General features: G+C 41.6%; 1 protein-coding gene across 1 annotated transcript in view; it reads left to right on the plus strand.

Annotated features, from left to right (window-relative positions):
- The window catches only part of ATP8A1 (ATPase phospholipid transporting 8A1), a 222,138-nt gene that overhangs the window by 182,251 nt on the left and 13,226 nt on the right, over positions 1 to 26,661 (plus strand). The window contains exons 30-33 of the mRNA XM_044912996.1: positions 523 to 601; positions 4,774 to 4,835; positions 7,256 to 7,312; positions 8,199 to 8,306. Coding sequence (XP_044768931.1) covers positions 523 to 601; positions 4,774 to 4,835; positions 7,256 to 7,312; positions 8,199 to 8,306 — 306 coding nt within the window. The remainder of the gene's footprint in view (positions 1 to 522; positions 602 to 4,773; positions 4,836 to 7,255; positions 7,313 to 8,198; positions 8,307 to 26,661) is intronic.

Consider the following 26,661-nt stretch of genomic DNA (forward strand, 5'->3'; position numbering starts at 1 on the left):
GTGTGTGTGTGTGTGTGTGTGTGTGTGTGTGTGTGTGTGTGTGTGTGTGGAGAGGTGGGGGGAGTTCAGAAAGAGAGAATGCGTTACATTCTCACCATTGAAAAGTGTACCCTTTTACTGCACATGGGAAAGAGAAAGTAGGGATTTCACCAAATTACAGTCTTTTCAAAAGTCTGTTCTTCGAGAATTATGAAAATAGTCCCACCTAAAGAATTGCAGCACCTACATTTCTTTTAAATATTATTTTCTTTTTCAGGCAGAAATTTAAACTTTTAATACTCGGTTTTTAAAAAGGAGAAAAAATTTTCAATGAAGCTGAAAAAACATTTTGAGAAACATAAAAATAAATAAATGACCCATGAAGGTCTAAGAGGCAGAAAGTGTCTGTCAGTTCTATTAATTCACAGTGGTGGCCCGACAGAAACACGTTTTGTGAATCTAGCTCACAGATAAAAAGAAAGGTCAGAGTTCACAGAGCTAGTTTATCGCAAATGGTTCTCATGGATTTTTGTTTTCCCTCAGGTTTTCTGGGTTCATTGTTTAAATGGCCTCTTCCACTCAGTTATTCTGTTTTGGTTTCCACTAAAAGCCCTTCAGTATGGTAAGTAGAAAGGATATGAATGCTAAGAGATGACTTTTTACAGTTTTAGAAAAATAACTCATTGTCAATATAGGTTAAAAATTATAGCAGATTTTCATTTTATGCTGTTTTCCTTAACCTAAAATACATGCATCCAAAAGCTGTACACACTTTAAAGATTTTTATTATTCCTTTGGGAGCAAAGTGATTTAATATATGCAAAGCCTTTCTTCTCTACTTCTCATGTTTTCCAAACTTGCAGAGAGTTAAATTTTAGGACTCTTTTTTCCCCCTCTGTTGATGTATAGTTTGAAGACAACAGGCTAATATTTTATGTAGTCCATTTATTATACCTTTGAGGCTTGCACCAAGCTCTTTATACTGAACCTGATCAGAAATGTTTGTTTTCAAGTATACGTGAGCTGATATTTTGAATGAGATTTTTTCATATGTTTTTATGTTCATCTTGGAATGGAAGCTTTTCCTCAGCTTGTTTTGAGGGAGTAATTTTATTCTGTCAGTTTGGAGAGAGGGGAGCATGGTGAATTTCCTATGCCCATAAAAATGATGAAGTAGCCACTCGACAAAAGAGATTTCCTGGGATGCTGTGTCCCCCGAGCAGAGCTTACCCTGAGATCCCCAGGAAGGCAGCCGGCTGCTCCGGGCCTCTGCTCCCACACGACAGGAAATAAAAACATGACACATACTCCATCGGAGGATCTGTCTGTCTTTTAGAAGCACAGGCCTTACCTGGCCAGCTGGGCATTAAAGACTGCCCACAGAAGAACGTCCTGTCCATCCCTCCTTGCCCACCTGCAGTCTGTTCTCCACAGGCAAGGTGGTCCTTGCAAAACGTAAACCAGACCAGGCGCCTCTCTCCGTCAAGTTTAGAACAAAATGCACAGCACTCGCTGTAGTTAATCCTTCCACCTGAGGGAGCTCCACCATGTCCCCCCCACCCCCGTATCACCTCCCCCCCATCACCATGCTCCATCCAGCCTGCTACTTGCCTACACTCCTTCCCTCCTCCCCCTCTAGTCCAGCTGGCTCTCCCCCTCACTCCCTCAGGTCTATGCTCCCAGAGAGCCGCCAACACCGCCCTCCTCTGCTCCCGTTGCTTCCCCTCATTATCCTTCATCTTCTCCAGGGTATCTTCACCAATCAGGGTGTGATATATTTGCTCATTTTTTTTTTAAAGATTTTTTTTTTATTTATTTATTCATGAGAGACAGAGAGAGAGAGACAGAGGCAGAGGGAGAAGCAGGCTCCCAAGGAGCAGGGAGCCCGATGTGGGACTCGATCCCAGGACCCTGGGATCATGACCTGAGCCGAAGGCAGACGCTTAACCGACTGAGCCACCCAGGCGTCCCGCTCATTTTTCATTGTCTCTCTCCCCTGTTAGAATCAAAGCTCCCAAAGAGCAGAGAATGGTCAGTGTAGCTCACGGTTGTATTTGCAGGGCTTCGAACAGTGCCTAGCTAGTCGCCAGCGCTCAGGAATCTGTCAGGGCCCACAGGGGATGAGTGTTACAGGGAGGGCAGGGCTCTTCGTGTCCTAATCAAAGATTTTCATCTCATTTCTTTATTAATTTCTCTGCCGGTACACGGCATACTTCTCATGTTCCAAGCCATGGAAATGAGTGGTAAGAAAATCCAACTAAACTACAGCCTATTGACTCTAGTAGACCAGGAGAACCACAATGGATTTTTTTTTTTTTTTGAGATATAATTCACATGCCGTAAAATTCACCCTTTTAAATTGTACAGTTCAGTGGGTTTTTCTTAGTATATTCAGAGAATTGTACAAATTCACCACGATCCAAGGCCAGAACATTTCCATCACCCCGTAAAGAAACCACACACCCATTAGCAATTACTCCCCATTGCTCCTCACCCCGAGTCCCCGACAACCACTAATTGTTGTCTGTGGATTTGCCTATTCTGGAGAATGGAATCATGGAATATGCAGCCTTGGTCCATTCATGTTGCAGCATGAATCAGTACTTCACTCATTCTTATGGATGAATGATATTCCCTTGTATGGATTTACCACATTTTGGTTATCCCCACATCTGTTGATGGACAGTTAGATTGTTTCCACTCTTTGAAGCCACGGGATATTGTATAATATAGGGGCTTAGACAATTTCTCTAGGTAAAGTTTATTTTCAAATTGCAAAATCAATATAGGTATGAAAGACTAGGCATGTCCATCTCTTGCTATTTCAACAGCAAGAGAAAAATAGAAAAAGGAAATTTAATATCAAAAGTATCTCAAGCCAAATAACGTGTAAAATGCCTTCACAAGTGACAGGGTTTGAAAGGAATTCCCAAGTAACTCCAGCTCCTGGAGAGCCGATCCTAGGGCTCTCTTGGCCTTTGTCTGGGAGACTGCCCAAGCCTGCCACCTTCAGCGGAGGCAGTTCATGAACGGTGCCGCCTGGAGAACCCAGATCTAGCCAAGTCCAGGGCACACGTGCTTTCTCTTCTTAAGACATGAATGGCGTATGGCATAAATTACATTTTAACCTTCTAATGTTGAGGGGTTTGTTGGGGTTTTGCCTTGTTTTTAACTTTTAAATAAGGAGAGGTTAGGGGGTCTTTTTGGCTTTTGAAAGGACGGGGTACACAAGAAATATAAGAGTATATGAAAGTGCAGCTAAATATGCGTTAATTCACTCGCTTCGGCGGTTCCCAAAGTACGGCCTGTAGACACCTTTATAAATACCCATGATGACCTTTTTGGGGTACCTGATGTCAAAATTTCAAAATTTTTGTAGTATTATCCAGACATTATTTTTCTTTTTCACGCAAGGGTGGGTAAAACTGCTGGTACCTTAGCACAAATAGTGGTTCCACTATACTAGTGGGCATGATATTCTTCCCTGCCATGCACCCACATTAAGGAAACAACAACCAAAGCCAGTCTCACTTAAGAATGCCCTCGAAGAAGCTGTAAAACTAAGACATTTATTACATCTTGAAACCTGGTGCACAGCTCATTAATATTCTGTGTGACACAATGAGAAGTGAGCAGAAAGCCCTTCTGCACTCCAGTGAGAGTCATACCAGGCAAGATGCCCTGTGGACCATTCGAGTTGTGAGGTGCACCAGCTGCTTTCATGAGGTTACAGAATCCTGCATGAGTTGAAGATCCACCCAAAGCATCAAGGGGAGCCATTGGCTTTAATGTAATAGAGTACTGTAAGTTTACAATACAATTTCAGGTTCCACAGTATAACTAACCCCTAAGAAACCACTTGTCGAGTTTTGATGTAGTATCAAAGAATATCCACACTCATGAGAAAAGATTATTAAAACACTCCTCTCCATGAAGCTGAATTTCCCTCATATATTTCAACCAGAATATGAGAATCCAGCTGCCTTCTCTTGAACAAGACATTAAAGAGATTATAAAAATATAAAACAAGGCCAATTTTCTCACTAACCTTTTTTGTTTGGGGAAATATTATTTATAAAATCTGTATAAAATATGTATGGGGTTTCTTACTATTATTCCATGGTGCCAATGATTTAATTATTCAGTTATTTTTTATTTTTTATTTTTTTTTAATCAGTAGTCATGATTTTTGTTAGCTACCATGCCCTTCATCTAAACCCACAGTTGTTAGTCATTGCTGGATAACAAAATACTTTAAAATATCTGCCTAAATTCAGCCAAACCTTCTAAGAGCCATATGCCTGGAACCATATTGGTGCTCTTCATTCAGTCTTCTGTGGTTTGCATTTATGAATCCCTTTTGGTCTGATGCCAACAACTTCATTGAGAGAAAGCAAGAAGGCTCCCTAAGATTCTCATCTATATTGTTAACAAAGTTCTTTGTTAAGGTTCAGGATGTTTTCTCCTGTCTTCAGTGCCTGTAGAATTAGGCTTTCCTTGAACAATTAGTTTGATTTTTTTTTTCCACCTTGTGGATCCTGAGGATTGGTTAACAAGTCAAGTTTCCTCCTTCATGTTGGCTATTGAAAAATTGTTTTTAATTTGTGACCCACATTTGTAACAACTTTGTGAAACTTCTTATAATTTTTTTTAATTAGCCTAGTTTGATTCCGTGGTGTGACACTTGGTTCCCCTTCTTTTGTTCAACAATTATAAATTGATTTATCTTTGAAAAAATTCTGGAAGGATCTCTTTGATTTCCATTTCTAATAAGCCTCTCTTCTTGTCATGTAGGTAATGTATTTGGAAATGGGAAAACCTCCGATTATCTGCTGTTGGGAAACTTTGTTTACACGGTGAGTACAGAGCATTTGCCTAGTTTGTATATAAAATCAAATCCTTTCATACGTGCTCATTTTATTGTCAAATTTAACTGTGTGCATTTCTGAACATAGGGTTGTTTGCACTTCCCTTTAAAAATGAAATAAGATGTTTCGACTATTAAGAGATTATTTTATGTTGGGTTATTAATAAATATGTCACTTAGGCTCACTGACTTGATAGGACTTTGGTTGCTATTATTTTCAGTATTCCCTCTTTCCTCTTAGCTCCCCCCCATTTCCCCTTTTTTTCTTCCTTGTCTCTTTTTCTTCATTTTTATTTTACTGCCCTTGTTGTTATTTTTTTTTTTTTTGCTTTCCTGAATTTATGGCAAATATTATCATACTGTTCTTGGGTGTTTAACCAGTAATGATTCTAGAGTCTCATGAGAACTAAAATGGGAGAAAAATCACTCTTTGGGGACATTCCATTCACACAAGGCATGGAACCCGCTGTGTTAAGTCACTATCCAAACACTTACAGAGGACACACACATGAATACAAGCCTGTTCCTGCCATAAAGGGCCAAAAGATGTTTTAAAACCACTTTTCCCTTAGAAAAAAGCACTACTTGGATGCTAACGCCTGAAGTCACGTAGTTGGTGTCTGGTAAGCTTACTACACCCTTTGACACTGAATTCTCAGGCTGATGTTCCTTCTTCTAATTCTCTGTCCCCCGAATGAGGGCCATGTGCTGCTCCAAATACTAAGCAGCTGTCAGCGTGGCTGACTCAATTGGGAGAAAAACATAACACGATGTTTAAATATCAAGTGTTTAAGTTACTGAATGATGATAAGCCATTGAAGCCATCAAGTAACAGAGGGATGAAGTTATTTTCTGGAAGTCTCCTCTCCATTTACATCAACCCACGGAAGTAGTAACCGGAAGGAAAAATATGTTTGGAGGGCTGGTGACTTGGTCTCCTACAACATGAGTGCAAAACAGAAATAAGTACTCAATAGAGTCAGTTTAGAAATTAATCCGAGGATAGAGCAGGGATGTCTCTCAGGGACGCATTGAGATACTCAGGTCTCAGGAGGGTGTTTTTCTTTAATTTTATGTCAAACTATGTCTCTTAGTTTTGAATTTTTTATATAGCTCATTAAGAAGTACTTACATTTTCATAAGAGTTTTACTTCTACAGATATTAATCCTAAATCACCGTTAGAGATCTTGCTGAGAAGGCCCAAATGCCTCACCTGAGCCTGACTTTCTGACCCCGTGGGGAAGGCGCTAATGCTCTTTGCAAACCTGAACATATAGGCCAGCTTCTCACTTCCACCACCGCAAACTACTGGAAGTGTCCAGAATTCCATTGACTACTAACAGTATTTAAAATTTTATTTTTAGGGCGCCTGGGTGGCTCAGTTGGTTAAGCAACTGCCTTCGGCTCAGGTCATGATCCTGGAGTCCCAGAATTGAGTCCCACATCGGGCTCCCTGCTTGGTGGGGAGTCTGCTTCTCCCTCTGACCCTCCCCCCCTCTTGTGCTCTCTCTCTCTCTCTCTCTCTCTCTCTCATTCTCTTTCTCTCTCAAATAAATAAAAATCTTTAAAAATTTTTTTAAATTTTTTTATTTTTAATTATACATAGCTAATAACAGATTACAGTGCTATGCCCTCTTCTTGGTGTTTTATACTACCTGCCCTCTGAGGCAGGTGGTCTTTATCAGGCCCAGTTTACAGATGAAGGAGCTGAGACACAGATGTCAAGTCACTTGCCTTGTTCCTTAACCAAAACACCTAATAAATGGTGGAGCCTTGAGCACGAATAGTCTGACTCCAGGGCAAGTCCAGTTAACCCTTGTGCCACCCTCTGTAAAACCCAGGGCCGTTCATTAAACCTAGTTCCCTTACTTCAGCATTAATAGCAGGGTCAGCGATGATAATGGGTGTGTACATCCTGGAGGGTATTAACAAGCTTTCATATCCTGATCTGGAGGGTTGTAAGTAAGTCAAGTTACAGAGTAAGTGTTTAGATTTCTAAATATCCAGTTATATTACTTTTAGAAGTTATCTTGAAAATTCGGAAAGTAGGGACTTTGTTTTACAGATGATGTACAATTAAAGCAAGCTTGAAAATCCAAGTTACTGCAGACATATATTCATCGTTCACAAGTGAATCCACACAAGCCTCGTGGATGGACGTGTGCAGGGGAGGAGAGCAGCAGTGGGATGCTGCTCATGGGCCCTCCTGACCGGTCACGGCCGTCATGGGCAGGCACCCGGCTCATTCACCTGTGTCTTTGCTTGGTGGACATACAAGGCAAGCTGTGAATAATCGACCAGTCCCACAGTCTCATTCACAGTGTAATACCTGGTCTTTATAAACCTCCTTTTAACCATTTGAACTAACACATTTATGAGATAAAATAACATTTTCCATTCTGTTTTAGTTTGTGGTGATAACCGTGTGTTTGAAAGCTGGATTGGAGACCTCATATTGGACATGGGTAAGAGCATCTCTAACCACAACTGAGGCATGTCACATTTACTTACGTGTTATCACGAACATCACTGTTCTTCATTCTAACTTTTGTATCCCCGTACCCTCGTTCTACCGGTTGTTAATCATGAGGGGTCTTGGGTGGAGGGGGAAGATCTGGGAATTCTAGTTTGTCTAGTTTGGAAACAGTGAGTAAAAAAAAAACTCACCTAAGTTTATTGACCACAGGATTTTCAGATCCTTTAATATATTATTGTGAATATCCCAGGAAGGAGAGAGGCTTCCAAACCTGACTAAGAATCTTTTCTTGGTAGAGTGTGTCACAAGACGCATTCTGCCAAAAACCCATTGGAAAATGATATGAAAACCGGAGATATGAGCAAAAGATTTGTCCTCGGACATTTGTAAATATCCAGTCTGGATAAAACAAGTTCCATTTTAGAATGTTAGTTTTGAAGTAGAGAGACCCAAGAAACAAAAGGAAATGGAAGTTTGATGTGCAGGGGAAAGATGGGCCCAAGAAACCTGGATTGGACGGTCACCGACACACGTATTCTCACAGGGGTCTCGCCTCTCCCGGAGAGAGCGTACAGAGCAGAAATAAAGGATGTTAAAGATGGTAGCGGAGAAAGAAAGAGGAGAGTCAGGGGAGAGAGGGAACAGTTATAAATGCCAGTACCACAAACATCCTAGCGGTTGGGGAAGACATTAGCATCAGCGCTGATGAAAGATCCAGTTAAAACACACATATGTCATTATTTAGAAATTCCTATAGAGAATATTTTATGGATGAAGTAAAAAATTAATATGGGCATTTACAAAAGCTTCATTAGTGTGTATGTGTGTACTCAGTCTCCCTAAAAGTCTGTGACTCACATTCCCTTCCTTCACAGTTCAGCCACATAGCGATTTGGGGCAGCATCGTGCTCTGGGTGGTGTTTTTTGGCATCTACTCATCTCTGTGGCCCGCCGTTCCGATGGCCCCTGATATGTCAGGAGAGGTAATGTGTCCTAATAACTCATGACCCAACAAATCTGAAAAATTGGTATTCATTAATGAGCCTTAATCATTCGGCTTGGATTTATATTAAAACAGTATTTGACCATTTAAAGGCTATTTTTTAAATTCCTCAGTTGCAAGTGATAAATCTTGAGAGAGAATATTTTACACTTGGACATTTTACTTAAATCTGACTTATCCTTTCAAAAGCATAGCAAAAACCATAAAATATGGTCGTCAGGGGCTTGAATCATGTTAAGAATCTCCATATATAAGGTGCCATTTTAAAATTAGACTGTAAATCAACAAATACATTTTGGAGAAGAGATTCGAGGAAATGGCGAGCTTCTGTCTTTGGGACAGTCTATCATTTCTTCTGTTATCTCTTATTCTAAAGAAAAGTCTACTGTCACTGGATCAAATGCACTTTTTTAGCATCGTCTTAAATGATACAGGTTTGGTTTTCATTTTGAACGAGTTAGGGCATCTGACGTTTTGGCCTTATCACAGTCCATTTTCAATCCTGTCTTTCAGTTTCTTGTTACACTGGTAGGAATTGAGTTATTAGGTGTTCGTGGGGGAGTGTCACAAGATCTCCTTTCCTTCAGAAGAGATTCCAGCAGTAGGAGGGTTTATGATTTCAATTGCAGGAAATTTGACATAAAATGTATAAAAGAAAATGTGGAAAACATTTCAGGATTTCCTGTGACCTCACAGTAACTTGCAAATCAAGGAAATGTGAGCTGCGTTACAGTACACTGTTGTCCTGCAGCCCCAGGAAAGCCTTCCAGTGGTTTCCATGGATTTGTTGCAACCCTAAGTACTGCCTGAGTACCTTTCACTTTTGACAGTCTGGTTTATAGATCATTTTCATGAAATTTTATCTGACAGCATCCTGCTTTTTATAAATTAGCAGAATGCAGACACATTTTCAAAAAGTTTTGTGGTTAAATTTATTAGAGAGAGGCATTATATATACTATTACAGCGAAACCAGACATATCAAGGAGCAAGGACTTCCTTCCACCAAAAGTGAAGGGCGCTTTTGAAACATGTACTGTGAACTCGAGAAGATTTACAGCATGTATTTTGAGGAAAACAAAGAGAAAGCTATGAATGCACCTCCTCCTTACCTTGGTTTGAGCCCTTTTTCCCTGAAGAAATAAAATCGAAGACCCTATGTGTCTGAAGATGCCACTTGGAAAATCAATTCTATTCTTTGTGCCTATTCGATGTGCTCTGTCTGATTGGACCTGGTTTTCCCTGAGGTTAATTTCAATTTAATATCATTTTCACTAGACCTCATTTTATCTCATTTCTTAATGTTTTAGCTTCAAAACGTGGGACACAAAAGATGCTGAGATTCAGATAGCTTAAGCAACTATAGCCAACAGCTTTGATGACAAGAACAGAGTTTTTGACCACCTACTTCTAGGACAAGTGTGAAGTTTGATTGGCTTCTTGCCAACCAAATATAATTCTACCCTTGCCTGTAGAATTCCTGGTATTACCCAAACGCAAAACTTAATATCATCTCTTGGGACTTGCGGTGATGCTGTGTTTAATTCAAAGTGAAATGAATGTCAGTACTCCATCACGTTTCTCTTCACTTCATATACAGTGGGAAGTGCTAACGGGTTCTTTTTCTTGTTATTTTATTACTACTGATTCTTTAAATATAATGTTTAAGTAGCTGGGGCTCCATTGAAAATATGAAGAATGAATTATTTTACCTGTAGCCTTGACTAGCTTGTCCAAAGTGTAAGTCTGTTGAATTTGTTCAAAGAAAATACTTTAAATTTATATAGTACTTAGTGCTTACAAAGCATTTCGATATATGTGTATGTGTGCAAATGAGCCTCACAACAACTCCCAAGAAAGCGTTTAACAAGTATGCCACTCAGATTTTCAGAGATAGATAGTCTACATTTACTGTTTCCTGGGCCTAGGGTAATAGATCCCAGGAAATATTGGTAGCAATACTCAATTTTTGAACATTTTTATTATGTGTAGAGTGTCACTAGTTCTATAATCCAGTTAATCGCAGAAAGAAGTAGCTACCCTTAGGTTTACATTTTTCTAAGCTTGAAATTCTATATTTCAATCAAGAGTATAGCCAGATACAGGGGCACTTGGGCAGCTCAGTGTGGGTTGAGCAGCTGACTCTTGGTTTCAGCTCAGGTCATCATCTCAGGGTCCTGGGCTCGAGCCCCATGCCAGGCTCCACACTCAGCACAAGTCTGCTTGTCCCTCTCCCTCGGCCCCTCTCCCTGCTTGTGCGCTCTCTCTCAAATAAGTAAATCTTTTTTTAAAAAAAGAGTATAGCCAGATACATACATACATGCATATATACAAACATGCAAATATATGAAAATTTCATTTCATGTACCAATATTTATATCTGTGTGTGAATAAAATTTACTTACTCATCTGTTAACTTTCATAACAAAATGCTATTATATATTACATATATTACTGAGTGTTACATATAGTAATATATTACTATAAATAATATCAGTGTCAGTAGAAATATTAGCCTTCCTCAACTTGACATGTTTTATGTAATCCACATAATGAAACATGGCCCAGGGCAGCCCCCAGGATTTAAGGCTACTCCACAGGATTTGTGCTGTGGTGTGTAGTAACTTTCTCTCACAACCACTGCTGAGTCTCAGTGTCTGATCCCAACTCTGTACCCTAGGACTCCGGTTCCTTCCTGTATTAATGTGGCAGCAACTCCTCCTAAAACAAAACAATTAATTAAATACGGATGTATGTTTTAGTTGCCTAAAAGCTTAATAAGGTCCTACAGGATAGAACAGAATTATTAGAGATGGAGTAAGACTGAAAACAGCAACCCTGCTCCCCCATCCTGGTTCAGGTGGTATTTTGGAGGGCGATACACTGTGTGGCATCAACAAGACAGAGAAGTTCTTCAAAAAGGCAACCAAGATCTGGGAGAAATAATACCACCATTAATACCTAATGTGTATTAAACACCGTATCCCGGGAACTTCTCTAAGTACTTTATATGCAGTCGTTCATTCAATTCACCAACTATTTGTTGACATTCTTCAATGTGTCAGGCACTGTTCTAGACACTGTGGATTCATTAGTGAATAAAATAGACAAAAACTCGTGTATTTCTCAGCCTACTTTTCTAGTGGAAGAAGACAAAATAATTAAGTGAAATATATAGACAGAAGTATATAAAGAAAATTACAGCAGGCAAGGGGGACCGAGAGCCAAGCTTTCAAGTCATGCTCCCCACACAGCCTTGTGGCTTTTGCTTCTGGTCAGATCAAGAGCCATTGGAGGGACTTGAGAGGGAGGTGTTAGGATCTGACTTAGGTTTTCGGGGCAGGACCATGGCTGTCGTGGTATAAACATACATTTAAGAGGTTATCCCAGTAACCCAAACAAGAGATCATGGTGGCATGGGCCAGGCGGACGGCACTGGTGGAAGTGGGCAGATTCTGAATCCCCCTTAAAGGCTGAGCAGATAGGATTTGCCTGCAACCTGGATGGGAGGAGGGAGAGGAAAAGAATACAAGGCAGACCCCATCGCGTTGTCCGTGAACTTCGTCAGGACGTGCTTGTCCTCAATTCACTGGATCCTCACAGCTAACTTGTTATTATAACCAGTTTACAGATGAGAAAACAGACACAGAGAAGACGCAGAGGTCAAATTCGGCTCAAATAGAGCATCTTTCTAACATCTAGAGAGCCAATAGGTCGTGATGTCTAGTGGCAGAACAGGATGCTGGGCTCATTTAACCACCCGTTTCTGTGCCGGGTGGCCACTGGTAACCCTTCGGCAGAATCTATCATCTGCACCTCCAAGGCTGCCTTCCAGCTCCTAAGATGCAGATCTCTGTGCGCTTCTCTTCACTCTGTTCCCTCCCGAGGAACATCTGAAATGTCGCAAGGGCACAGACTATTTTGCTCTAGTTAACGGGATCTCAGGGTGCCAACTGTACACAAATTAGGCAACTTAAGGTGCAGGCCTCATGCTTCTATATTCAGCTGGACACATATTCACACATAGGTCAGGATTTTCTCGTCCTTTCCAATTTACATTCTTAGTTCATATTTGTAGCCCCATCTGAAGACAGAGCGATTTCTCTCAACGTGTTCAAAGAAAATCCTTGCAACATTGAGAGGGGACGGTAAGGGAACTAACATTTATTGTGCACACACCATGTCCTCCAAGCACTGTGTGTGATTTCCAGCGTTCCTTGTTTTATTTAAATCCATATGATAAACCTTTGTGGTAGGCAAAGTGAGAGCAAGTGGCCCGGAGAATTCATCCCAGGTCTTCTTTTCAAATCCATTGGTTTCCTCTAACATCCTAAGGATCTAAATATCTTCTCTTTGGGGCCCTTGCTATTCTTTACCCCCAGGTGGGAAATTGTTTTTTTTTTTCTTTCCTTCCTGCAGTCCATCGATGTCCCTGATTTAGCTGCTATTCCCCGGATACCCACAGCCCTGATCAGTTTCCCTAAGTGAGCCAGGTACAGACACGTTCCCATCTCTTTTCAGAAGCACCCAGCTTTTTAATTCCCCCTTTTCAATACCTGCCTAACTCCCTAACATATTTATAGAAATTTCATCTCACTCCATATCTTAGCCGCTTGTCTCTTCTTAACAGCAATATTAGGGTAAATAATACCCAGCTCATTAAAAAACTACTTACGAAAATGAAAACCCAATCATCCCATTATCATTGGAGAATGCCCAGTTTCCACTCGGATAATAATAGGGCCTCATTTTCTGAAGGCCAGTCACCGGTATAGCACGTTCCTCACCTTCACTGCGAGCATTCACTACAACACGGTGAATTGTACATTTCACAGGCACAGAGTGCTTACACACTGTTCTCAAGGTCACACAGCTTGTGAGTGAGCTGAGACTGGATCCCAGAGTCTGTGCCCTCAACCTCCTTATACACTGTCCTCTGTGCCTTCTACATTTCTTCTCTTCCTTTTCTCATCCCTCTCCACAGAGGCGTTTCCTCCCAGCCTCGTCGGCCTTAAAGATGTGAGATGCATTTTTCGTGTCCGTGGCACCCATCAAAGTACTTGCATCCAGTTGGTACACTAAGCAGCCTGTTGTCTCTACGAATTATTTCTATCGTCAGCAATCCTCAGGAGCTGTACTCATTTCCCACTGATCGAGGGTTCTTCTCACACCATCGTTTCTTTACCCCTTACTTCAGCACATTCTGCGTGCACGAAGTTCCAAAAATCTGTTCCCCAAATATCTCAGAGTTGAATGCAGTCTTCAGTGACTCCAGCTACAGCCAGATTGGGTGGCTCTCAGTTGGTGGGCAGGGTGTTGCCATTTGGGAACATTCCTTCCTATAGCTTTGCACTTTGTTTCCATTACAGTAATTCTGCATCTCTGTCCAGAATAATGATTCCATGATAATGATTAACAAGTATCCCAGTAACAGGAATTACTGACATATTTAACTGTTACGAGGGAATGCTGACATGGGGGGAGGGGTGGGCAGTGGATTATACAAAGGTGTAGAACATGCAACAATAAGAAATTACTGAAGAGAGGAAAAAGAAAAAGAAAACAGTGCGACAGGCTTGGCTGCGACTTTAAATATGTCGCTGTCTTCCTCTCATAAATATGGTTGTGATTTAAGAGAAGGACTTTTTTTTTTTTTCTTCAGACCTGACTTGTGTTTTTTCACACCAGTACAACAATTTATGGGGTAAGGTAGACCCTGGGGAGAAGTGCTATGTTATATAAACATTTGCTAGCCTGCTTTTCTGACTTGTCTAGATGATGTTACTGGGTTTGGTTTGGTTTTTTTTTTAATTTCCAGAAGAAAATATTTTAACCAGTATGATTAGTACACCAGATTAAAAACTAAAAAGCAAGCTACATACATCAAGGATCATTCCATATCACGATTAATACCAGAAGCTTAGTATTGGCAAAACTTTTAAATTTATCATGGCTTTGCAGACATGCCCTGCAAAGTGCTCCGAAGCACCATCTGGTTCTGCTCTCCCTGGCCTAAGGGATCTATAAAACTACCGAAGGAAATTGAAGTTAAGGAACAAGCATGTGTTTTACAGAATTTCAGATCTCTTGACTGAGGTTTGTAAAGTCTCTCTGAAAAACAATAAAAATCTTTGTTGAACTCTTTGGTGTCACCCCTGTAGGAAAGGCATTAATAACTACATTAGTGATATGATTTTCCTAAATTGTGCCATTGCCCACCTGACCAACACAATAAATTACGTATGAGGAATTTCCTGGTTAAAATAGTCTTTATTCATCTATCAACTTTTAATCACCTAGATAGCTTGTAGTAATTTATTGGTCACAAGACCAGCCCTGGCCGACGGGGTGGGGCAGTGTTATGATACAACGGAGTTTCATCCAAGATGACTGTGCTTAGCCAAGTAGCCTAGAAGGAACAGCGACCCTGAAGTCTGTCAGATGTTCTTCAACGAGCCAACAGTTGGGAGCCCATCGAGCAAAACACGCTGTTGGTTGACAGGCCTCATACCCCTGACCGTAAATGAGACAGGCCAGACTTCCACGGTGCTGAAGACCGGTGGCTGCATAGCCACTTCCAGGCCCATTCTGTAAAGAGAAGCCTGTAGAAACACTAAGAAACAGGGGCACCTGGGTGGCTTAGTCTGTTAAGCGTCTGCCTTTGGCTCAGGTCATGATCCCAGGGTCCTGGGATCGAGCCCCATGTCGGGCTCCCTGCTCGGTGGGGAGCCTGCTTCTCCCTCTGCCTGCTGCTCCCCCTGCTTGTGCGCTCTCTCTCTCTCTCTCAAATAAATAAAATCTTAAAAAAAAAAAAACACTAAGAAACAGAGAGAGATGTGGATATGACAACTGTAATGGCAAATCAGGACATTTTAAAGTTGTAGCTGGCTTTCTGTAAACACAGCAGCTTTAACGACAGCGCAGAGCAAACATATACTGAGTGTCTAACATATGCCAGGCTCAGTGTTGGGCGGTAGAGGATGCAGAGATGAATGGAATCAGTCCTTGCCCTTAAGGATCTCATTGCTAAAGATGGGATGCTGATGTCATAAACATAAGAGGTGATAGGGTGGACCCGAAGTGCCACGGCCGCGAGCAAACCATAGGAAATTGAACAGAGCCTGCTGTCAGTATGGCAGAGCTTTGCCTGTTCTCTAGAGTCAATTCATTCTTGCATTCATCCATTCCATAAATATGTGCTGAGTGCTTATTGGGTGCCAGACGCCGTGTCTAGGTAATGGGTTAATGAGGCCAGATCCCCATTAGCATGTGGGTTGAGGGGACCAGGGAATGGGAGGGAGAAACAATCACTAAATCAGTTAACAGATGACTAAAGGTTGAATGACTAAAGGTAATTTCACAACGTGACAGGAAGAAAACAGGGTGCTATGATATGTGGCAGAACGACAGTGGCTGCCCCGGGAAGATCTTTTTGAAGAAGGAATGATTAAGATGAAACTCCAAATGATGGGTGTGTGCAGAAGAGCATTTCAGGACTGAAAGACCAGCAGGTGCCTGTGCTCCGAGGCAGGAATGCTGGAGCAGAGAGGGCGGAAAAGAGGGCTGTGAGGACTCTGTGAGTTGGGCAGAGGGCAGATCACCCCCGCAAGCTTGGCATTCTCACTCATAAGACCGGCACAGCTTGTTTCTGAGTTACATGCCAGGGATTCCATCAGAAAGGCCCGTAAAAGAAACCACAGATGTCACTGTGTGATCTGCTTCCACAAAGCTCATAAATGAACACAATTCTTGCGTTCTGTGTTAGAGTAAAATAAAGATACCGTCAGTGAGTGGTCAAAAGCTACTTTGTTCCATGTTATCACTTAGGCTTCCTAGCACATATCATTTCCAAGTTATTTTTTGGCATATTTTTTGATGCTTAAAAAAAAAGTGATTGTGGATTAAATGATAGTAATTTGTTTCTCTCTCATGTAAAAGAAGTTGGTGATGGCAGACGGTCCAAGGCTGGTGTGGCAGCTTGCACAGTCCTTAAGAACCAGGTTTCTGCTATTTGCTGCACTGCCAACCTCATAATCCAAAGTGGCTGCTTCTGCTCTAGCCATTTTACCAACATTCCAGCCAACAAGAAAGGTTAACCCTTTCTCTTTGACGCTCTCTCCTAGGCATTGCCCACCACATTTCCACTTAGATCTCATTGGCCAAGAACTAGTAACATGGCCACACATAGCTGCAACAAGAGAGCCAGGGGAATATAGTCTGAGCTAGAAGACAAAGTGTCCAGCCAAGAATCAAGTGTTTGTATCTAAGAAGGGGTGGGGGGTATATATAGGGGAACAACTGGAAGTTTTTGCCATGAAAGTAATTTTTCAACATAAGCCATTTAACAGCCTTTATAGGTCTTTCTTATAGCTAAGTGATTTTTTGAGTTTTTTAAAAATAATTTCCTAAGGGTGCCTGGGTGGCTCAGTTGGTTAAGCGACTGCCTTCGGCTCAGGTCATGATCCTGGAGTCCCGGGATCGAGTCCCGCATCGGGCTCCCTGCTCGGCGGGGAGCCTGCTTCTCCCTCTGACCCTCCCCCCTCTCATGTGCTCTCTCTCATTCTCTCTCTCTCAAAATAAAATAAATAAAATCTTTAAAAATAAATAAATAAATAATTTCCTAAAAGAGATGGTAATTATGTGACAGGATAGAGGTGTTAACTAATGCTCTGGTGGTACTCATTTTACAATTTATAAATGTATCAAATCAACACATTGTACACCTTAAACTTACATAATGTTATGTGTCAATTATATCTCAATAAAGCTGGAAAATAAATTTAAAATTTTTTAAAGTAACTTTCTACAATCTGAGATATAGGTCAGTATGCTTCACTGATTGAATTACTAGTAATCAAACAACTGATGCTTTCTGAGATGGTTTATGAAATAAAGAGCAATCACAAAATTCTAAAAAACTGCAGGAATGATAGAAGAAGTGAACAGGTTGAGCACTGAATTGATGTACCCTATCTTACATAACTCATCCGGGAACATCATAACATTCTTAAATTATATTTCTTGTAATAAAAAGAATATTTGGTTACTAATTCTGCCCTAATTTTTCCACTTTTAAGTTTTTTAAATAGCACAATAAGGAAGATTAAAATAAAACAAATTCTGTTCTTAATTATTTTCACTATTCTGGGAACTAGATCCCTAGAAAATAAAATTTCAGAGCCACACATATCCTGGCGCTCTGGGTTGCTTTTTAGAAAGATGATTTTTCATGTTCAGTTCTCAGTATATATTGGTATATAGAGAAATTTTACTTTCTTTAAAAAAAAAAAAAAAGTTATCACTTCAGGTCCCAACTCACTAACTCATCGTCCCTTTCCTCTGAACATCTTTCTTAATCATTTCTTTTCTCATTCCTCACTTTGCCAGAGGGTGGAGATGCAGAGGCTGTTCCTTGCATCATACAGCTAGATTGACTATCAGTTCTGAGTCCCTCAGAGTGATTGTGCCCACTTCAGCCCCTCACCACCATCCAGAAATGTCCATGGGGGGCAAAAAGCACATAAAGGCTATGAGCTGGTATCTAATTTGCATATTTTTTCTATGGTTTGGAACAATTTGCATATTTTCTTTTTTTTTTTAGAGAATCTTTTTTTTTTTTTTTAAGATTTTTATTTATTTATTTAACAGAGATAGAGAGCACAAGTAGGCAGAGCAGCAGACAGAGGGAGAGGGAGAAGCAGGCTTCCCGCTGAGCAGGGAGCCCGATGCAGGGCTCGATCCCAGGACCCTGGGATCATGACCTGAGCCGAAGGCAGCCGCTTAACCGACTGAGCCACCCAGGCACCCCAATTTGCATATTTTCTAAGATTTTTGTTTGTTTATTTGGAATAGGCCAAGCCAAGGTTTTTCTTTGTCTCTGAGTAATCAGGAGCTTCTGGGAATAATTGCAAACGTAACTGGAGTTTATTCGAAACACCCCTCTTCCGAGTTATTTTCTGGGTGTTCTGCCCTGTCTGTTTTTATGGAGAAACTAATAAATCATCCTGTAGAGGAGCCCAAGCAGCTCAGTACAACTGAGATTTACAGAGTGCCTGTATGTCAAGACCTATCCTGGGTGTCAGTGGATCATAAGGTGAAAAAAGAGTCTTCCTGAGGAGGTTGAGTCTTATGGATAAAACAACAGATCAACAGATAATTATAATGGAGGATGCTAATTATTGTCACCAGAATGCACAGGAGCTAGCAGAGGAGGGGGCCCTCAACCCCCAGGCTATAGTTTGGATAGTTTCTTGGTACTGCTGTTCCCCAAGCTATCCCAGAAGGCAACTGGGAGAAGGACTTTCCAAGTAGAAAACAGCCCAAGCAAAGAAGGAGTCCCTCAGAGTGATTGTGCCCACTTCAGCCCCTCACCACCATCCAGAAATGTCCATGGGGGGCATTAAGTTAAGCCAAGACTAGGTCACAGATGGCTTTTCATTATGAAATATATAGTATTCTAGAAAGTACCTGAGACCATAGAATAAAGATTTGGGTCAGAGGACATGATAAATCAGTGCTAATAATAAACTAGTAAGGGATGAAAAACATTTTAGGTTTTGACATGACTATAATATGATATAGTTGAAAATTTGCAAGAATTTTTTTCAGCTAAAATAAGACATCGAAGACCTTTCTCAGTGATAAACACCAGAACGTAGAACTTGGCATATGTGTTCCTCTGTCTTTGGGTTTTATCAGAGAGAAGTTTTAAGCTTGACCCCCCAAGATGTGTAGCCCCTGAAGGATTTCAGTGGAAGTTCATGTCTTCAAGCCAAAGTTTCTGTGAGCTTGGGATTTGTCTCTGGTTGAAGTACAGCACCACTTAGTGCTGGCCTGGTGATACTTAGGTACCTCCAAATTCAGCCCCATACCCAGGTACCACAATTAATTGAGACAGAAAGACTCGAGCCTCTGAGAAAGGCTCACACAACTTAGAGACCTTGGCAATGTCACACCCTGGTATTCCCAGGCCTTGGACACCAAGACACTTTCAGAAACGTTTGCAAGTTGAAATTCAAGTAGCACTGTATTGTCTGAAAGCAACGTTGATTTTGATGAGCCGATATGAAGTTCTCGTACTTCGGTGGTTGTGTTGCCAGGAAAAGGCACAGTTTTGATATACCAAATACTATTCTGTTTATATAAAATTTATACTTTGCCATAAAAATATAGGCGTTAAAGTTGTGGGTTTCAGCTTTCAAGGTACCAAAAGGTATCCTTGTACCTCAGGTGCAGGGCATCAGCTCTCCCAGCCCCCTGAGAGTAGGGACTGACAAAGGGAACTCACATGAGTAACAGGTTCGATGACATGGGAGTGCAAGTGGAGCAGAGTGACACAGAGTCTGCCTTTTCCAAAGAAGTGTCCAGCTGACAGGGCAGAGACAAAGCACTGAGGCACGGGAGGGACAAGAGAGCCACAGTGTGGTTGGAAAGACCCAGAAAATTTGTATGAAAAGAAACTACCTGAAAACCTGAAGTTGAGCGCTGATTTTTTTTTTTATGAAAATTATTTCATGAAGACGATGCTTCCAGGGGACCACAGAAAGATTAACTGAGACAGAGGAGGAGGCAAGAGGCATTAAGTGAGCTCATAACTTGGCAAATGGCTTTAAAAAAAAAAGTGGGAGGTCATGAGATGTGAGGATCCCCACATAGGCAGGGTTGCTCTACCAAGATATTTCAAAGGCGCCATGGCCAGGAAGAACAATTACACTCTTGGGTCTGACACCCTACTGACCAAGTCCTAAGAAGCACATAATGGGATATATAAGCTGTATATAATAAGTGTTTGGATTTTTTTCCCCCAAAACTTGTTAACTCCCTTGGAAAAGCCCTAAATCTTCAAAAATAAGCCCTCCTACCCAAAGAAAATGAAAGGCCCCATTCACAGCAACAACAAGAGAGACTTTAGCCAGTTAAGTATAGGGTTAGTGAGAAGAAAGCTAGAAAATTCGACAAATGAGAGAAATATAAGAAAACAAGTTGAATAAATAAACATACCATGTTCCTGAACGGGAGGATCACTATTGAGTTGTCCATTCTTCCCAATTAGAGAACCATCTGGGGAAAAAGAAAAAGAAAATACATCTCCTCTGCATGATTGTAACTGAGCCTAGGAAAATAATCCTAAATGTGGAAAGAGAGGTTAGGGTCTGACTGAAAATAGTGGCTTTATTATAACTATCTTGAATGTTTTCTGTATCAGTGAAAATTGATGATATTTCTGCTTTTTAAGGTAAAATTCATAATTTTGATTTATGTGAGTAGCTTAGAGTCATTAAATACACTTTGAAAAATAGAGGAAAAAGGAGAGAAACAGCACTACCCCACTATCCAAAGGTAATCACTGTTAACATATTAGTCCAGCCTTTTTTTACCCTTAATTTGTACACTTAACTTGGATTAAATAATTTATTCTTTCAGCAGTTGTGTGTCAAACGACTATGCTAGTTGCTAGGGATACAGCAGTGAACAAAAGAGAAAACCCCTGCCCTTATATTCTGGAGGGAAGGAACAGGCGAAAGAGAGGGACACAAATCTAAGTCTGTTCTGTAGCATGCTAGATGGTAGTAGGTGCCATGGAGAACTGTAGCGTAGGAAAGAGCATAGAAAGTACTAACATGGGAGTGGGGCACTACTTTAAGTGGGGTGGTCATGGAAGGCATCCCTGGAAACGTGACCTTGAGCAGAGATCAGAAGACATGGTGGGAACTTAGACCAGGGTGGAAGGGCTATGAAGTGGGAAGAGTCTGGATTTGGGGGGAGGAGGATTTTGTTCTTGGAATCCTTTTAATTTTTTAAACATGTTTTATTTGATAGGATGTATGTAATTTACTATTTACCATTTTAAACACTTTTAAGTGTACAGTTCAGTGGTATTAAGTGCATTCACAGTGTTGTGCAACCATCACTGCCATCCATCTCCAGAACTTTCCCATCATCTCAAACTGAAACTCCATATGTATTAAACAATTACTCCCCATTCCCTTCTCCCCCCAGCCCCTCGCAACCACTGTCCTACTTTCTGTCTCTGAATTTGCCTATTCTAGGTACCACATATACATGGAATCATAGAATATTTGTCCTTTTGTGTCTGGTTTATTTCATTTAGCTTATTTCATTTAGCAGGGTTCATCTGTTATAGCATGTGTCCAAATTTCTTTTTTTTTTTTAGGCTGATATCCCATTGTATGTAGTTTATCCATTTTTCTATTTCATGTATCCATTTATCTATTTATCCACATTTCACTTATCCATTTATCTATTGATATTTCCACCTTTTAGTTGTTGTGAATAATGCTGCTCTGAACATTGATGTGGATTTTGTTTTTAAGTAGAGCAGATTGGATTTGCCGAAGACTGGATGTGCAGTTTGGGAGAAAAAGGGGAAGCAAGGATGACTTGTAAGCTTTCTGGCCAGAGCGGCTAGAAGGATAAAGTTTGTGCTTGTTGAGATGCATAATATATTCTTTTTATTTTACATTGCAAAGTATTCATATAGCTAATAAAAGTCTTCATTAATGTCGGTGGGAGACCTTCCTTCTCTTCCTGCCCATTCTATATCCTTTCCCAACTCCCCCCAAAATTATGTCATTTCCAGTTATCATACTTTCCTGATTCACTGAAATATTTCTGTTGGTTCAGATGGGGGAGGGGTAGTTTAACATACCTTGCTTTTAATCCATGTTGCTCAGCTTTGTTTGTTTGTTTGTTTGTTTTAAGATTTAATTTTAAGTAATCTCTGTACCCAACATGGGGCTCGAACCCCCAACCCCAAGATCAAGGGTCATATGCTCTACTGACTGAGCCAGCCAAGTGCCCCTGTTGCTCCGCTGTTTTAACAGAAAAGACAACCTGTGTTGAAAAAGGATGGTTAAGGAGCTGCATCAACCTTTCCTCCCACCTCTCCAGATCACATGAACACCTAGTTATACCTGTTCCCGGGATAACTCCATGCCAGGACATAAGAAAACCAAGCCAAGTGTCATCGCCACATCTCAGGAGCAGAGTCCCAAGGCTCTGGTGTTTTCGACTTTCAATCTCTCCAAACACTGGGTTGTAAGAACTTTCTTAGTAAACAGTAATTTACTGAGCACCTGCTTGGTGGTTAAGAACTTCGGTTGTGAGAACTCATCACGATACATTTCTTCCTCTCATAGAGATTATGGTCTAACTGGAAGACAAAGGAGCAACTAGGAAATGGGTGCTAGGTGCCACCAAAATGGAAGCCCAAAGTAGGGTCAGCTCACCCAAGTCTAAGGAAGGAGGTGCCATCTGATGTGAAAATTAAACAAACAGGGTCAGGGATGGAACGGCCCAAGGATGAGAGTGAGCATGGGCACCTTCCAAGAACTGAAACACACATGTGTAGCTAGAGATGGGGGCTGGCTTAAGAGATGGCACGTGGGAAGCCAGCAGAAGTCGGGTAGGCGAGGACTTGAAGTCCTATTAAGGATTTTGTACTCTATCCTCAGGGTGGTAGGAAGTCATGGAATGGGTTTAATCCAAGAACTGCTGAAATCTAATTTGCACTTTGGATGTATCCCCCTGGCTGCAGTGTGGAGACAGGGCTAGAAGCAGAGCAACACAGGAGTCCGTAAGTCTAGCTTGCAGGCTGTTAGGACGATGGGTATGTTTCTGGACTGGGACCATGGCCGCAGGGTTGGCAAAAAGCAGATAGGTCCGAAGATACTAAGCACAACGGAACCTGGGGGTATAAAGAGACCAAAATAGAGCCCACTTTTGTGTCTTACACAGTTGGTGATGAAGCCAATCCCTAGATAGTTGGCACAACGGTAGAGCAGGTTTGGGGGGAAAACAGCGTGTGTCCAATTTGAGAGGTATTAAGTTCAAAGTACCTGTGCGACGTTCGAGTTCAGAGCTGGACAGTCTGTTTGAAGTACAGGCAAGAGATGTAAGCCACAGGGAGAGATTGTGACTGATCCCCATATAGACAATAGAAACCACCAGTCTTCCCAGGGAGTGTGTTTACACAATAACAGAAGCCTCCTGACAGAATACTAGGATATTTTCCCTTTCCCTTTATTTAGGGCTCTTTTAGACAGTCCGTTTTCTAATAATTACGGTCTGTGAACAGCGTCTTGAACAGCTTGGATAATACGCTCTCATATGGCTGTACGTCTCCATATCCCGCCGCATGGTGTCCTGTTCGTTTTCACTGATGTTTTCCTATTTAAAAGAACCCACATTGAATATTTGCATTCCCCAGAATTAGTTCCAGGGGATGTGTTAGTAAGCGGAATGTGGCAAAAGTGTTCCATGTGGATAAATACATTTAGAAACCTTGATTTAAAAAACTGTTTGGGGTGCTTGGCTGGCTCAGTCCGAAGAGCTTGTGACTCTTGATCTCAGGGTCATGAGTTCCAGCCCCGTGTTGGGTGTAGAGATTACTTATATAAAACAATTCGTAAATAAATAAGTACCTGTTCAGTAGGGTACTTTACAGTGATTTCTCCAAGCCTCAGATATGCTGCTTTGCAGTGTGACTCTTTGAGAGGGTGCTGCTGTGGTCTATTTCTACCTTCACTAAGCCTTGGGCCATAACATGCTTTCTGGGGGTTGGACTCTCAGGACTAGTAACCACAGAACAGTTTCATGGGATACTAACCTATATGCAAAAGCTGTCCCAAATTTCAACACATAGTTCCAGAAACTGAATTATCAAATTAACAGGAATTTTTTTATGTCCTTGCTGCACATTGCCAAATACCTTTCCCAAAGGCGAGTACATTGCCAGTGGGAATATAAATTATTACAAAGAGCTGTTTCTCCCACACCGACTGTGATAGTGAATTGTTTAAACCTGATCTAATTTGTAGGGTTTCTATGATGCCACAGAGGTGCAGCACTTTTCCGTGTTATTGATTACTTACTGCTGCTTTTGTGAATACCCTCTCTGGTCTTTTGCCTATTTACTGGGACCTTCGCTATTCTTATGAAGATAAATGGTCTATCTTTATAATCAGGTATTAATGCAGAATTTCATATATTTGCAACAGTCATTTATTCCCCCAGTTTCTTATCATTTGCTTTTTAGTTATGTTCTTTTAGAACATGTAGAACTTAGACATTTTTATCAATCTGTACTTTAAAGCATTTCTTCTTACAGTTTTTGTTTTGTTTTTTTTGTTTTTTGTTTTTACTGTTCTTAAGCTTGGAAAGTCCTTTTATAAAGCTTTATCTAGACACTTAATAATCACTCCTTGTTTTTTGTTAATTATGGACATGAACTCTTCACCTCCCTAGAATTTATATTAATTTATCTTGCTGTCCGCCCTCCCCTCTGCAAAACAACTAAACAAGATTTACAGCACTGTTTTCTGAATAATTTTCCCTTCCTAAATTATTATGCCCTGACAGTCTAATAATTTTTATGAAAAAGATAATTTGTCTCCAGTTCCTAAATTAACAAATCGAGATGAATGGCAGCTTATTAGTGGCCGGTTATCTTGGTCAGTTTCAGTCTTAAGATGAGCATATATTGTGACATTAATGTGATGAAAACCATGACATTTACAAACTGACTTACAGCGACAAAAATTTTCTTCCTTGAAGCTCATAGGAGAGATCACTGGAAAGAACGAAAGACCTAGGTATTTTAAGAAATTTGAAAATTAAATGAAGAAGGGAACGGTTGTTAATCGGTGTCAATAATAAAAGCAGCCACTCTGCAAACACCGTGGGGTTTAAAAATTCTTAGAGCCCACTTTCCAGCTGAGGGAGCAGAGACGCGGAGTTCCTTCCCCGGAGGAGTCTGAGAGCTAGGAAGGGAGGGCAGTGCCAGGACTACTGAGGGCTGTTGATCGTCAGTCCTGCTCCAATCAGGGCCCAAGGAGATAGTCCGAGGACGCCCCAAAGGGCCTTCCCTTTGAGACAGCCTCTGTACTTTATCCAAGAATAAGAGTCCTAGTGCACCAGTCAGACATTTATTGTTTAGAAGGCGGGGTGAGAGGGAAGAACCACATCGCTGAAGTTGCGTAGACAGGTAGCACATTTAAAGTCTCTCTCCTACAAGACTGAATTGGGGGCCCCTGATGGGGAAGAAGTGTTTCTCTCTGGTGTGCCAACTAGGTGCTAAGGAACACCTCCTGTGGGTCAGAAGGGAAGCCCCTCTTATCCAGTCCAGCCCCCGGCCTGGCTAAGAGGCGCCGACGCCGGTGCTTCTCTCCAAGGGTCCTTCTCGGCAAGTTCACACGCAAGTTTGCGAACCATCCCTCATTCCTGCGCAGCCCGCGTTTTGCGGCCGCCGGAGTCACTGCGGAAGCCGGCGGCCTCGGCCGGCGAGCCAGCGCGGCTGTGCGGAGGGAGACAAGCGGTGGTTTGTTTCCCGCGCAGGCCTGTGCCCCCCACTTCCCCGGCTCTGGGGCAACTTCGGCTGAGCCTTTCTCAGGTCCCCCGGGGGCCACTTCTGTGGCAGATTCCATTTGGTTTCACAGGGCCTCGAGGAGGGGCCGGGGGCGGGGGGGGCGGGGGGCGCTTGGCACGGCCCACCAGTCTCCCACGTTCGGAGCAATTTACAAACTGCTCTCGGAGGGAGCCCGCGCCCAGCCCCGAGCGGCCTGCGCCTGTTACCCGCCCCCTCATTGTCTGCGGGGATCGGGCGCCTTTGCCCAGCGGACCTGCCTGCGAGTGGCGAGCTGTGAAAAGTTAGAGACAAAAATGGTCTCTCCAGACGGAGGGGGAGCTTTCTTGTACAGAAAGGAAGGAAATACCTCTGTGGGATTTTATTTTTTTCTCCCCCCTCTTCATCCAAAAAATACAAAGAGACTCTGTCTTTAATGCGAATGTCGGCTTTAAATCTTTTAGGTTTGGATTAACTCTGCAAAAGAAAAAAAAAAATCTGACAGGCTTTCAGATATGACGCAGAAAAAGTTTTTTCCCCTCAATTCATGTTGTTCATTTCTAAAGCCAAAGGCTGGTGGACTGAATAGTGGGCGCCCCTTGTTCCCCATTCATAGTTAACATCACAATGGTCAGAATTAGCAGCCCGGAGTCTCCACCGCCACGTTTGCCTTTTCCACCAGCGACATTTAATACAAGGTGGTAAAGGCAAGCATAAATCTTGCTGCTTTTGCCCCTAAATTAAAATAGATTAAAATCAAGCCAAGCAAATGAGGCATTTTCAGTTGCAGGCTCTAGAATCCTATCTACCTTTTCCCCCCAGAAGGAATAAGAAATGTGGTTAGGTTTTTTTGTGTGGCTGTGGGGTTTTTTGCGTGTGTTTTTTGCAGTTGTTACCTCACTAAAAAGCTTCCTTCAATCTAAACAAAACCCACGGATTTGATAGACATTTCCTATTACATAGTAATTGTTGGT

This window comes from Neomonachus schauinslandi, chromosome 2 (assembly GCF_002201575.2).
Source record: "Neomonachus schauinslandi chromosome 2, ASM220157v2, whole genome shotgun sequence".
Lineage (NCBI taxonomy): Eukaryota > Metazoa > Chordata > Mammalia > Carnivora > Phocidae > Neomonachus > Neomonachus schauinslandi.